Source organism: Pygoscelis adeliae, unplaced genomic scaffold, assembly GCF_000699105.1.
Source record: "Pygoscelis adeliae isolate BGI_AS28 unplaced genomic scaffold, ASM69910v1 Scaffold245, whole genome shotgun sequence".
Lineage (NCBI taxonomy): Eukaryota > Metazoa > Chordata > Aves > Sphenisciformes > Spheniscidae > Pygoscelis > Pygoscelis adeliae.
Genome location: NW_008824766.1, coordinates 974,810 through 988,844, shown reverse-complemented (window position 1 = coordinate 988,844; position 14,035 = coordinate 974,810). Strand labels below are relative to the sequence as shown.

The window sequence follows — 14,035 nt, the reverse complement described above, 5'->3', positions numbered from 1 at the left end:
TGCAGGCAGGTCTGCCTGCCTGCCTGTGGGGATGTGGGGAACGGTTGCAGGCAGGGGAAGGCGTGACCTGCATGGAAAATGCCAGACAACTCCAGACGCACACACACATAGGCGCGCACACGCTCACAAATCTCCGGACAGAGATAAGGCGGACAGCGGAGCATTTGGAAGGAGGCAAAGCCGTCCCCTCCAAACCAACCAGCAAACCTCCGGGCCAAACCCGCCGGCAAACCCTCCCGGCAGCAAAATGAGGTGAGTGCCTCCGCGACGGGCTGACCCCGGGGTCCCGCACGCTGTGGTCTCGGGGCACGGCCGGGCAGGGGGACCACCCCGCTGAGGAACGTTTCCCTCTGATGACCGTGGCTTCGGTTTCCCCATCTGCGAGCGAACGAGGCGTTGCTCATGCCTCGGCTTCGTGCTGCAGCCCGGCTTGCGTGCCGGCATCCCGGCAGAGCCGAAGGGAGCCTCGGGTGACGGGCACGCAGCCCGGGCGTACCGCTCTGCCATGGTCCATGGGCGAAAGGTGCGAGCGAGGCTGGACGTGCAGCATGGGCTTCAGGTTTCTGTGCACGCCACGGTCGTTTATCACTTTTATGTGAGGTTAAGACTTTCCTGGCATGGGAAAGAAGTTTGATGTTGTTTTGCCTCCCCTGTTTAAAGGGAAAGCAGAGAGTTGCACCGGCAAACGGCCCGTTCAAGCCGAGGAGGTGATGCCCATTTACACCAGCTGAGCATCCAGCCCCGTGCATGTACTCTGACCAGAGGAGATACAGATTTTCCCTTCACATATTTTTGTGGTTTCAGACAAGTTGTCAGAAAAAGGCATGTTCAACCTCACTCTGCTTGAAAGAAAAATCAATCCAAATTTCTCAGCTCCCATTAACTTTGCTTTGTAATGAAGAGCTGGGAAAAGTGATGGCACTACACAAATGAGCCCCAGAAATCTACTGCCCTGGTTTTGAAAGAACACAGACAGGTTAAAAATAATCCACATATATAGCTTCAATTTCCTCACCAGCATACCTAAATCAAGCCCTGATTTTGAAACCGGGTGTACGTGTACATGTGAGTAGTTCCAGCACCTGTAATACACACCTACAAGCCTTTGCCAGGCCTTAGAACCTATTTTAGAAAGCGGAAATTTTCGTCTCTAATGGCTCTAATTTCCTGCATGTTTCTTTTCCTTTGTGTGCTCCACTGGGTGTAAGGAGCCTGAGGTCTGCTCCTCTTTCTGGGTCCCATGCAATGGCACAGGCTTTTGTGTTTGCACCTCCAGCACAGGCGGTGTTCTCCCCTTGCACAGAGAAATACTCGGTTTATGCTCACTTTCATGCTCAAATGGAGCTCAAGGCTGATGTGAGGTCAGATGGACTGCCACTGATTTACCTGTCCTTTCTGCCCTCCATTGGGACAAACAAGTTGGTAACAAGTTGGGACAAACTCTTTACGCTGAGATTTTTTAAAAGCTGAGTTTGATGACAAAAGACTTCTAAGGATCTCAACATCTGTGTGCTTCTCCGTCTGGGGTGAGTGGTACCCTAAGAATTGAAGAGAAAAAGAAGAAAGGGAAAGGAAGGAAAAGAAAGGAAGAAGGAAGAGAAGAGAAGAGAAGAGAAGAGAAGAGAAGAGAAGAGAAGAGAAGAGAAGAGAAGAGGAGAAGAGAAGAGAAGAGAAGAGAAGAGAAGAGAAGAGAAGAGAAGAGGGAAAACCAGAAAATAGTGGAGAGTAACATGCTGGGTTATACTGCTGGGGCCCCAGTCCGTCCTTGCCCAGCTGCAAAGACGTGTGCTGTTTATTGAGAGTCAATGATCCCAATTTGGCAGGATGAGGCTAAGCAGTAATAATAATAATGATACTTAGCAGTTATTGCCATGATGCTTTCATTAAACCGATTTAGAAAGCGTCATTATTTTATTAAGCATCCTTATGTTTATTCTTCCATTAAATAAAGATTTGCCCATCAGAGCCCCATTAGTTAAAGGACGTGTTGCCAGCAGCTGCTGCTCCCAGAAGCGTGAGAAACATTGAGCTCCTGACAGTGCCCGGAGCTGGCTGGGAGCTGTGGAGGTGCCTCTGCATCGCACATGGCGTTGGCGTCACCCACCTTTCAAAGGGGCTTTCCCCTCCTAGGAGCCACATGCAGCTCCCACCCTCACCTCCACCTCCCCACGGCTTGATAGGGGGTTTGCTCATGGTGACACGGTGCTGCACCACCTCTCCCAGCCGTTTTGAGTGTGTGACCTTACACGACCCACTTGGGAAAAGAGGCTGAGCCCTCAACAGGTTTTGGCATTGCCAAAGTTTCATTTCATCTCCTCATGTGTGTTTTCCAGGTACCCCCTGACCTGGTCCTTTTGTGCCTTGCTGCTCTGCGCAGTGGATGCCATTGAGCTGATGGACATGTTTGGGGAGATCCAGTCCCCCAACTTCCCTGATTCCTATCCCAGTGACTCAGAAGTGACGTGGAACATCTCTGTGCCCGATGGATTTAAAATCAAGCTGTACTTCATGCATTTTGACTTGGAGTCATCCTACCTCTGTGAATACGACTATGTGAAGGTGAGCTGTGATATCACGGGGCAGATGGTGGGGTAGACAACAGACCTGTTTCACCAGCTGAGAGAGGGTAGTGCTAGAAAAGCTGGGAACAAGCTTGTTTTCACCATTTATTGGGCAGAGGAGTTGTCAGTCCAGTGGACAATGGGGAGAGCACAGGTAAGCTGACAACAGCTATTGGACTAACAGTGAGTGGGACACCAGATTCAGAGCTTACCCACAGAGGACCAGATTTCTGAAAGTATTTGGGCACCTAATTCTCATTGGACTCAATGGGATTTACACACCTATGGGCTGATGAAACCCCTGTGGCTAAACCCCCAGCTTGTGCCACTCTGATGCCAGCCACGTGCAAGGAGGACTGCTGAGATGGGCACCCTTTGCCAGGCCATGGCCATGGGTGCACCTTGCAGCCAGCCTGGATCCCTGGCTGCAGCTTGCATGCTTTTGGGACACCCTGTCCAGCTCCCAGGGAAGCAAAGGGAAAGGTTTGACCTGAGCTTGAGGCTGCAAGTTGGGGTCTGCAAGCAGAGCCTCCCACAAGCCACAGGGCACAGACCCAAAGGCTCCCTTGGGCTCGATGCAAACTCATTTCACAGCTGAGATAAAATTTTGGGGCCGCTGCTGGCAAATACCTGCAGCACAAACAAGCTATGGAGGTTTCCAGGGAGCTGTCATAGCCAAAACCACAAAAGATTTCAGTCTGCTTCATTGCTGGGCAGTAACCCATCAGAAACTGCTGTGGGCCACATACTGCAGTACCACAGAGCATCCTGGCCTCTTGCACCACAGGTCTCTCCAAGCAGGGCTCTCCTTTGCACCCAGGACAAGCTGGGTACTCCCCATCTTTGAACTTGGTCAGGTTTGGTGCTTTCTAGCAGACCAGCAGTAGCAAGCAGGTGCTTTCTAGGTTTGCCTGGCTGAACATGCCTTACCCCATCGCCTGGCACAAGCCTCACCCTGCCCCTCTGCAGAGAGGCAGGTGGAGGTTGCACCCAGGTCTGGAACTGCAGAACTCAGCCCTGGTGCTAGTTGCCAGCTAACTGAAATTATTATTTTATTCTTGCCCTAAGAAAACAAAGCAAACATTTGTGGTTTTTTTTTCCTCTAGGATCTGTTGTTCGCTGCTTTAATTTCCCCTTTGTGCTGGCACTCATTCTGCTACTAACAGCTCTCATTGAGGTTTGATTAGTTCTTTCTGCTTCTCCTGGATCTTCTCCAAGCACAAGGGCCAGGGACATATATAGAGATACATTGCTTTAAAAACCCAATAAGCTCAAGGAGCAGATTTCTTGGAAACTTTCCCCATTCCAAGCTTTACCCCTCCTCCCGCCCTTCACCCCCTGCTCATTTTTCCTTTTTCATAAGGCTCCCTGTTATTTGGCCGTGGTGCCAATTGGCACCATAGCTCTCCCTGCCGCTGGATTTCCATAAGAAGGCGGTATTTTTCACAGGGATTTAGATCTCAGCTGTATAAATTTGCTCGGGGCTGTAACTCAGCTTGTGCAGCCTCCACCACAGAATTACATTTGAAAAGTGCTGAAAATGGATGGATTATGGGAGATCCATAGGCTACTCTGCAGGGTAGGGGTGCAATCTTGATGCTGGTAAACCACCAGCTTAGAAAATGTTAAGGAGTGGAGCAAATGACTCCATGGCTATTTTCCTCCTTGGGTCTGTGTGTCCAGCCTCTGCCTGCATCAGCACAAGACATAAAAACAGCGTCAGCCCGCTCTTTGACAGAGGCCGACAGTGCGTGGCTATAGAATATAATTATAGACCCAACACATACAGGTGCTTCTCTGTAATACTCTGCCAGTCCCAGTGAAGATGCTCAGAAAGCCACAGGTGGTACCTCTGCATTCAATGGCGCTCAGTGGATTCCCCCTCCATGAACTTGTACCATTGCTTTCTGAACTCATGGGTGACTTTAATCTCTGCAGCATCCTGTGGCAGAGAGTTGCACGGGTTAAATATATGATTATATGCCTATGTGTGTGTGTGAAGAAACACCTTGTTTGTTCTGACCATGGGTCTGACCAGGTTTTCCATCAGGGTCTTCATCAACTTGACTGCCATAAGAAGGAGGTCAAAATGGGGACCGAACAGCCCCGATGCAAGGGGGGGACCAGCTCGGGACAGGCAGAAAGCCGCCTTGCCCTGGCCTGTGCTTTTCTTACCTCCTTGGCTGCCCATGTGCCTGAGCTCTCGAGCAGTGTAGAAAGTCATTCTGAGTGGCAAGATCCGGGCGAGCCGAGCTGTAAACCCACGCAGATCTCTGCCTTCGGGGTGGTCTTCAGAAAGGAACAGTTTCCAGAGCTCTGAAACAATGGCTAATTAAAACAATAGCTGTTTATTTATATATATACACATATATGCGTGCGTGTGTGTATATATATAAAAAGAACATGGCTTCTAAAGAAATGCTCGCAGGCCAGGATGCTTGTTTGTGCAAACGGGGATGGCAGAGAGGGGGAGTGGTACTTCAGTAGGGAAGTGAGCCAGGAGGAACAGGAGGAACAGCCACCCCCAAAATACCTACCCAAAGAAGCCCCATGCAGGTAGGAAACACCAGCCGCATGCTACCTCGGGAAGCCAAGCTCCGGACCCCGGCACATCGGAGACAGCCTCTCCCCAGGTTTTGGATGGCCGCCCTCAGCCGCCTGTCAGGTCCAGGGGGACGGCGAAGGAGCAGCCATCTGCGCTGGGCTTGTGGCTCCTGCCCTCTGCTGTGCTCCTCCGGAGGCTCTGCCTGGCTCATCACTGTCCCCAGGGAGCTGATTTGGGGGTTCCTCACTTGCGGGTGGTCTCTCTGTGGCTTTCCCAGCTCCTTTCTGGGGTCACCCAGCACTGAGCACTTTTGCACACAAGTCTCCAGCACTGGCCCAGGGCACCCCGAAAGCCATGGCCGTGACCGGGAAATCAGGTGAAGCGGCTTGACTAGTGTCACTGAGGAGCACTGTGGCAAAGGCAGGGAGATGGGAGATGAAATCCCAGTGGAGGGTCAGAGATGGGAGATGAAATCCTGACTTCTGCACTAGTGAATGCCCGAGCTTATTAGGAAGATCTGAGCCTGGGGTCCTGTCCATGAGGTTTTGCACATCGCTCAGTCAAGCCCTGGAATGAAATCAGCCCCTGAGGGCTTGGCAGCCAGCTTGGGACCAGCTCCTTGATTGAAGTGAAGATGGGGCCTGTGGTGAGAGGATTTCCCCCCAGTTAGCCCACGGCAAGTCCTTGCTGGCTCACACTCCTCGTGGGCTCACATCTCTTCACCCCAATCCCTACCACTGAGTCCTGATTCAGGATGGCACATGTTTGAGACCCGGCAGGTTTCAGCACATGCCACAGGGCTTTCCCTTCACTCCTTCAAGCCCAGGGGCCGTCTGTGATGGGTGTCTCCAACTGTGCATGGGGGCAGGAGGGCAGAGGGGTCTGTGACACATTGTGGGTTCAGTGGGTCCCATCTCCCCTGACACAACCCAAGTCTCCTTTGGTTGCACCTCTTCATGTTGTGTTCAGACTTCGGCCCACATATGGCACTTGGGACACTTTTCTGCAGCTGCTATTCACACTTGTGTCCCCAGGGATGATCTGTGCCATTGGGTGGTCACCCGGGCAGGACTCCTGCTAACCCCATGTGTGGGTGCCGGGAGCTGGCCAGGCATCTCAGGCAAAACCAGTGGCTGCAAATAAATTTGCTCGAGGGTGGCCAGGGGCCCAACTGAGCGCAGGAGGCAGTTTTTGCCTGCCACAGTGAAGGGATGGTGAGTGGAACACAAGGATATGGGCCACGCTGGGGAGGCAGGGCTGCAGGCAGAGCATCAGCTAGTGCCACCACCCTGGGAAGCGGTCCTCAGGGAGCGTGATTATGAAAGATTTGCAATGTGATGGAGCCCCGTCCCCCCAAGGTTTGGCACAGTCTATAGCATGCATAGCAGATTGGCTTTGCACGCGGCATCCTGGGCTCACAGTGTGCCATCCCCTGCTGCGGGCGATTCGCATGGGGCAGGGCTGCATGCTGCTCTGTGCCAAGTGCTTGGTGGCATTGTCCCCAGGGACATCCTCGGTGCTTGATGCGGCGCTGGCAGGGGCCGTGCGGGGCCAGGGAAGGAGCTTGATGCTGCATTCAGGGCAGTGCATGCCCAGCCTGAGGCTTCAAGAAGGGTGCACAGGACACGTTTACACCTTTCTCTGCTCAAAGGAGGGGGAAGAAGCACAAATCAGGGCTTGGCATGAACTGGGGGGTCAGGAGAAGAGCATCCTCTTTTGGTGCTGTCAGCCGGCCTCAGCCAGGGGGTAATCCATGCCCCGGGGGCATGGGGTCCCAAGAGGAGTACTTCAAATCCTCGTGAGGCAGCTGGGAGGAGGGGAGGGCCCAGGGCTTTGCTGCTTGCCTTTCCCATCCCGCTGGATCTGCGCAGAGGAATCTGGTGGCACCGGACACCCCCTGCACCACTGGGGACCACAGTCACCCCCTGTGCAGGGGAAGGAGGAGGATCAGGCATGGGAGCGAGCCAGCAGCTCCATCAGCACCCCAGCATGCCGCCTGGGCTCTCCTTGCACCCCCAGCCCCCACAGGAAACAGGCCTGGCCCAGAAATAAGGCATGTGGGCGCAGCAACCCACAGGAGGGGATGGTCTCCAGACGTCGAGCCAAGTCCACAGCAGGGGAAACCAGCCATCTTCCCCTTTCCCCCACAGTACAGCTGCCATGTATGTTCCTGTGGAAATTCAGGTGCACGTTTGCACACAAAAGGACCCTTGACGTGTATCAGGGAGAGCATGCATGCATGTTGGGGAGAGGATCTCCAGGAGACCGAGATGGAGGCTCCTGCTGGGGCTGTCCCATCCCTGCCTCATTTCCGACAGTCAGCAGCAGCAGCAGCAGCAGTCATTTTGCAAAAAACCCGCGTTCATCTGGGTGTCGCCTTCCTGCGCGCACTCTAATTGCAAGGCGGCTCGGCAGGTGCTGTTTCATGCCCTTCCCTGTCTCTGAGCGTCTCCTCCCCATGTCATGTTCCCAGTGTCTTCAGCCCAGCACTGCAATTTCTCTGCCTAATGAGACATTTATATATATTACAAGTGGTATGTTTGGCCTTCGTCAGTCCAATTAGTGCATTCCTGGAGGGCTGGAGGGGGGGGGGGGTGGCGGCTGTCCGGGCCAAATTCCCCTTGGTGTTCATGGCATTTCATTAACCCGCCTGCTACAGGAGGCATCTCTGGAGCATCGCTGCTCCGGCATCCCCAGCAGCCCATGCCCTGGGGCAGCATTTCTTTGCTGCCAAGCCGGGGCACCCCAGCTCCCTCCTCCTGCCCCAAAGGGGGAAATCAGTATGGGGCAGAGGGGGGCCACACGGCTTGGGTCACCACTTCTCTTAGCCACAGCCCAAACCAAAATGCAGGGGGACAGAGGCACAGCCAGGGAGGGTCCCCCATCTGCCTCCATCCAGAGGGGCAGAAATCTTAACGAGGGAATGAGGAGGCAAGCAGAAACAGGGAAGACGGCAGGAGGCAGTGGCAAGGGTAAATTTAAGGCACGAGAGTGTCACTATATTTTATTTTTCAAAGGAGGATTCTTTCAGCGTATTTTTATAGGGAATTTCTCTGCGGCAATTGATATTTCCCTCAGGGACACATCTTCTCTAGTGAAAACGTCGACATCGTGACCCGAGAGGGAGAAACTCCAAACAAACAACCAGGATTTAATTACTAGCCTGCTCGCTGGATGTAAATGATCTATGAAAAAGTATACAGTCCTCAGCAGAAGCAGCAAATATTAACCAGGGATGATGACCTCTCTGTTTAGTTTACTGCTGGAGGGCTGTCTCTGCTCCCTATGGCTCGGGGCATGGGACCCGTCACAGATAAGGGGCCATGGATACCTTCGGCGAGGAGAGCACGGCTCTCCCGGGCCTCATCCTGCCGCTCCGGGGCTGTATCCAGAGATGCTGGGGGCAGTGTTGGGGCTGGCCCCATGGCGGGAGCATCCTCCGGCCAAGACACGGGGCAGCAGGGAGGTTTTCCCATGCTTCGGTGATGCTGTGCTGCAGGTCCTGCACCAGCTGGGGCTGGAGGAGAGGGATGGGAGCTCACACGGTGGCTCATGCGTCCCTGCAGAGGTGACAGCCACCAGCCCTGCACGGAGCTTTCCTCTTTCCCACAGCTTTCTTTCAGAAAAAGCAGTTTCTACAGAAAAGTGTGCGTGCTGCGCACTTGCACAGCTACGACTGCGTGTCGGGGCCGAAATGCCATTTTCCTTCACTTTTGGTGATGGTGCTCCTGTTTTTCAGTCTGAAACACTATTTCATTTCAAAACAATCTTTCTTTCAGATTTAAAAGAGATTCTAAAGCACCACAGTGTATTTCAAAGGGATTGAAACCAGATGGATCCCAAATTACTTGTTTTCCTTTTTTTTTTCAGAACGCTGTTTCACAAAAAAAAAAAAAAAAAGAAATTCAATTGGGTTTTTGTCCCAATGCAGGGCGCGTGTTTTTTCTCCAAATTCTCAAAATTTATCATCGGAAAGTCTCTCTCTTTTCTGGCCAGCTCCAGCTTGTATGAGAGGATGGAAAATATCTGGAGGCAATGTCAAGGCATGCTGAGTTGCCATTTCCACGTTGGCTTTTCCTGGTGTGAGCGAGTTTCCGCCTGCTTGTTCAGCCCTGGGAAATTTCCCTTTCAGTCCCAGACCCTCCCTGGCCGGCACATCCTGAGGGTCTCCAGGAGATGGGGATGCAGCCGGAGGAGGGTCTCACCTCACCAAGGCCATGCAAGCCAGGGATGGCATTGCAACACCTCCGGGACCCCGTGGGTCCCTGAGCAGGCAGCTGTTTTCCCTGGGCACGGGCTGGGGGGCTGTACGCTTTGTCACAGCCTCAACAGCGCATGGTGGTGTTCATTGCATTCCTCAGCCAAGGGATTATTCATATTCAAATCTCCTGGGGGAAAGCAGGCAGGGTGCTGGGAACGAGCTGGGAGAGGTTGTGGTCGAGACAGGGGCTGGGGGTGGGATTTGCAGAAGGAGACGGGGTCAATGCTGAAATGATCCTGGGGAAAACAGTGAGGAGAAAGGAAGGGAGGGGGTTTCAGGGAAAACCAGAGGGTTTTCAGCAGGTATTACAGCACTTGAAGGCACGGGCATGCTTTAAAGGGATGCACATCAGATGCACTAGTGAGCGTGCTGACATGACAACAGGGCCCGTTGGCCTGTTGGTCCCCTCCTGTAGCCCTCTGGGCGTGTGGCTCCAAGTCCAAACAGTGCCCGGTACTGCAGGTCTGGAACCAGAGAGGGACCCGGGGTGGCAGGGACAGGACCGAGCTTGTCCAACCATCCCAGGGGACAGAAACACCATCCAAATTATGGCTGCTGCTTTGAGCTGATGCAAAACCAATGGGCAGGGGCTCCTCTGGGGTCCCAGTGCCCTCCCAGAAGCTGCTCACAGCTCACACAGATGATGCTGCCCGGATCAGCATTTGGGCTGAGGGAGGAGGCGAGGGGGAGCATCTCAGGCACTGACAGCTCTGAGTGGGAATGACACGGCCAGGGGTTGATTTTCACACCCCTTCTTCCGGCCGCCTGCCCTTGTCTTCACCCCACCTCCCACCCAGGCTCCTTCCCTGCATCCTCCCCTTACACCCCCCCCAGCTCCTCCTTACATCCTGGGTGCTACCTGCTTTCTCAGCATCTGCTTCAGAGGGTGTCCACAGGCAGGAGCGGGCAGACCTGAGTCTCTGTGTTCATTTTGCGGAAACCATTTAATTGCTTTACTGCAGTAATGGCAATTTATTTTTAGGGCCAAGGCAGCACAGGGCTGACCAGGACGCGGCACCCAGGGGTGCAGAGCTGCATCTTTAGGCTGTGGCCATCAAAGGCTGCCAGACGGGCAGCCTGCCCCATGGAGACACTGCTGAGCCCTGGCAGGGGACAGGCTGGGCAAGCACAGGCAGAGACCTGAGCTCTCAGATGCAGAACATGACTCCAAGCCCAGCCTGACCTCCCCCAGGAGAGCACCACGGGCTCTCCAGGCTCACAGACACTCACAGCCCCACGCAGAGAAAATTCAGAGGTGACCAGCACTGGGGAGCACCCCAGGGACATGTCAAACTCCTGCACTATCCAAGTGCTCAGCAAGCACTGCCGAGCCCTCACCTGTTCTTTTTGTTAACAGATTGAAGCTGAGGACCAGGAGCTGGCAACCTTCTGTGGCAGGGAGACGACGGACACAGAGCAGGCTCCCGGCCAGCAAGCGATCCTGTCCCCAGGGCCCTACATGGGGCTCACATTCAGGTCCGACTTCTCCAACGAGGAACGCTTCACCGGCTTCGACGCCCATTACACTGCCGTGGGTAAGCAGCAGTTAAGCCTGCAGGACCAGCTTGCTAGGGTAGCATAACAAATTTGCTAGGATCACATCCCAGGCCAGCCTTGGGGACCCTAGCAAGAGAAGTCCTTGTGTGCAGCCCTTGGGCCATATGGGACTCACTGGGTGCTCATGTGACCCACCACCTGGGACAACTAATTTCTCAGTGTTGTGGCAAATGTCCCCACGAGGAGTGATGCGTGGAGGGCTGCAGGGTGACCTCCCTTCCTTGTTATCTCCATCCTAGATGTGGACGAGTGCCTGGAGAAAAGTGATGAGGAGCTGGCATGTGACCACTACTGCCACAACTACATCGGCGGGTACTACTGCTCCTGCAGGTTTGGCTACATCCTCCACTCCGACAACAGGACCTGCAAAGGTACCACCCAGGCACAGCTCAGACGTGGGGATGGTCACACAGAGGGGTCCCTGAGCAGGCAACAGACCTACGAAACACAGGCAAAACTGCCCTCTCTTGCTGCCAGGAGGGACGAGGTGCCTCCTGCCCTACAAACCAATAGCCTGGGACTGAGGAGTGCCCAAGGCCTGCAGTCCTCTTGCATGGGAAGGAGATGTGGTTTCTCCATGGGCTATGCACCTCATCTGAGCCCTATAGACCTCCTCAAGTCAGAGAAATTAAGATTTAGTCTCTGCTCTGAATCTGCATCATGTGGATTAGCTGGGATTAGCTCTCAGCCCAGGACCTCTATGCCACAGGCATATTTGGAGGTTGGCTGTGTGAGGTTCTCCTTGCGTGGACCCATATTCGGGGTCCATGGACCCACCCAGCAGACCCCACACCACTGGGAGGGCTCCTGAGCATGGTCAGGGCTGGGATGCAGCTGGCAGGGTGCTGAGCAAGCCACGGCTGTGTTTCAGTGGAGTGCAGCGACAACCTCTACACCCAGAGGAGCGGGGTGGTCGCCAGCGCCGACTTCCCCAGCCCCTACCCCAAGAGCTCGGACTGCCTGTACCGTATCGAGCTGGAGGAGGGCTTCTTCATCACCCTGAGCTTCGAGGACAGCTTTGACGTGGAAGACCACCCCGAGGTGACCTGTCCTTATGACTACATCAAGGTGAGCTGGGCTCTGCACACTCCTCCTGTCCTGCTCTCCTGTCATTTCCCTGGTGCCCTGGTGATAGGACCAAAATTGCCCCAATCTAAACGGGGATGATGAAGCCAGCAGGAGCCCTGTGCTCAGCTGAACCCATGTCTCTTACCACGTCTGATTTTGACCCTCTCAGCCAATAGTGACCCTCTTTCGGTTCACATCCCCCCCAACACATGGTGCTTAAGCGCCACTGACACCACTGCAGCCCCATCCATCAGCCTCAGGGTGAAATGATCCTCAGGGATCAAAGATCCCCTCAAGCCACCCACTCTTCTTTGCCTTGGCAGATCAAAGCTGGTCATAGGGAGTTTGGCCCTTTCTGTGGAGAGAAGTCCCCGGGACGCATTGAAACCCAAACCAACAGTGTGCAGATCCTCTTCCACAGTGACAACTCGGGAGAGAACAGGGGCTGGAAGCTGTCGTACACAGCAATTGGTAACTCCTGCTGCTTTCCCCCATTTGCTGGGCTTGGGCAATGGGAAGGGCTTTATAAACCCTGGTGGAGATCATGAGTTTGGTGGTCCATGGTTCTGTCTCCAGAAAGGGTCTGTTCCAGAAATTACAAGAAGAGAGGAATAAAATAACACAGAGCCCTCCCTTCAAAGGGTGCTTTTTTTCCCTATGCCAGTTGGGCCCTGAAACAAGACCACATTGCAAAGCAGAGCAGTTTTGGGCAGGATAATTGCACAAGCTACCGTTATTAGCTCCCAACCTTGTAATGCCCAAAGGCAGGGACAGCCCAGGACTGGGAGAAAGACCTAGAGCCTCCACTCCTTCTACAAGAAGAGCCTGACTGAGCCATGCTAGTGTAGGCTAATAGCAAGAGCAGGGCAGGGATGCTCAGATCCTGCTACAGGGACTGGATGGCAGAGCTGGGACTCTCCATTTCCTCCATTTATTCAGCTGAGTTGTCTTTTGCTTCATTTGCTTTTTGTTCAAAGGAAACCCATGCCCACTGGTGCAACCACCTATCAATGGGAAAATTGAGCCTTCCCAAGCCAAGTACACCTTCAAAGACCAGGTTGTCATCAGCTGCAACACCGGCTACAAAGTACTGAAGGTATGGGATGGTGGTGTGGAGCTGGGCACCTGGGTAGGAAAGGGGGGATCCTTCCTCCCAAAGCCGCTGCATCTCTGTTTGGGAGAGTGGACGCAACCCACACACCATCCTTACTCCCTTCCCAGGGGCAAGGACAAAGCCTCCTCTGAGAGCCACCAACTGTCTTTCCTTCCCAAAGATGCAGAGGAAGAGAGGAAATGGCACTTTCCCGAGCCACCCTCTCATCATCTCTCCGGAGCTGGCCAGCTCACAGGATGCCAGATCTGGCACCTCTGCCAGAGAAAAAGTCAGCAAAAGCCCCAGGGGAGCTGCCAGGGCTCTGCCTGCCCCCCATCTCGGCGGGCGCTGGCTCAGCTTCCTGGGCAGCCCTGCAGAGGCCAGCCTCCACAGACTGGGAGGTCCTCCGGGACTTTGGGACAGCTTTGGCGAGTCAAGGGAGCCGGGATTTTGGCAGGCCCTCTCCAGGAAACAGCTGAGAACCATGGGGAGCGTGGGTGACTCACGTGGTGGCTGTCTTCCCTCCAAACCAGTAGCCTGCTTTGACTTCCGACATGGAGCTGGGTATTTCTCTGATCTCCTCCCAGGCTCATCCTTCATGCAGTGCTGCCTCCTTACCCAGCCCAGCACCTAAAACAGGAATAAATGCCTCCAGTTCTTTTGCATTCAGCATGCCCCTGAGTTGCTGGCAACAAGAAAACTCAAGTTTTTCATTATGATTTTATTGCAATTTTTAGCTAGAAAAGTCCTCTTGCAGGGGGGGCTGGATATATCTTGACTAAATCACCAAGAAATTGACTTTTTATGGAGAGAGGAATTTCCTTGCCTTGTACATTGATGGTGTTTTTTGCTGGCATCTTCTGCACAGGATAACCTGGAAAGCGACTCCTTCCAGATCGAGTGTCTAAAGGACGGGACCTGGAGTAACAAGATCCCTATCTGCAAAAGTA

At 53.9% G+C, this 14,035-nt stretch overlaps 1 protein-coding gene across 1 annotated transcript in view; it reads left to right on the top strand.

Annotated features, from left to right (window-relative positions):
- Positions 1–31: 31 nt before the first annotated feature.
- Positions 32–14,035, top strand: part of MASP1 (mannan-binding lectin serine peptidase 1 (C4/C2 activating component of Ra-reactive factor)) — a 25,405-nt gene continuing 11,401 nt past the window's right edge. Inside the window, exons 1-8 of the mRNA XM_009323585.1 lie at positions 32–252; positions 2,334–2,559; positions 10,725–10,902; positions 11,164–11,295; positions 11,796–11,992; positions 12,316–12,463; positions 12,970–13,088; positions 13,954–14,032. Of these exons, the coding sequence (XP_009321860.1) occupies positions 32–252; positions 2,334–2,559; positions 10,725–10,902; positions 11,164–11,295; positions 11,796–11,992; positions 12,316–12,463; positions 12,970–13,088; positions 13,954–14,032 (1,300 nt within the window). The remainder of the gene's footprint in view (positions 253–2,333; positions 2,560–10,724; positions 10,903–11,163; positions 11,296–11,795; positions 11,993–12,315; positions 12,464–12,969; positions 13,089–13,953; positions 14,033–14,035) is intronic.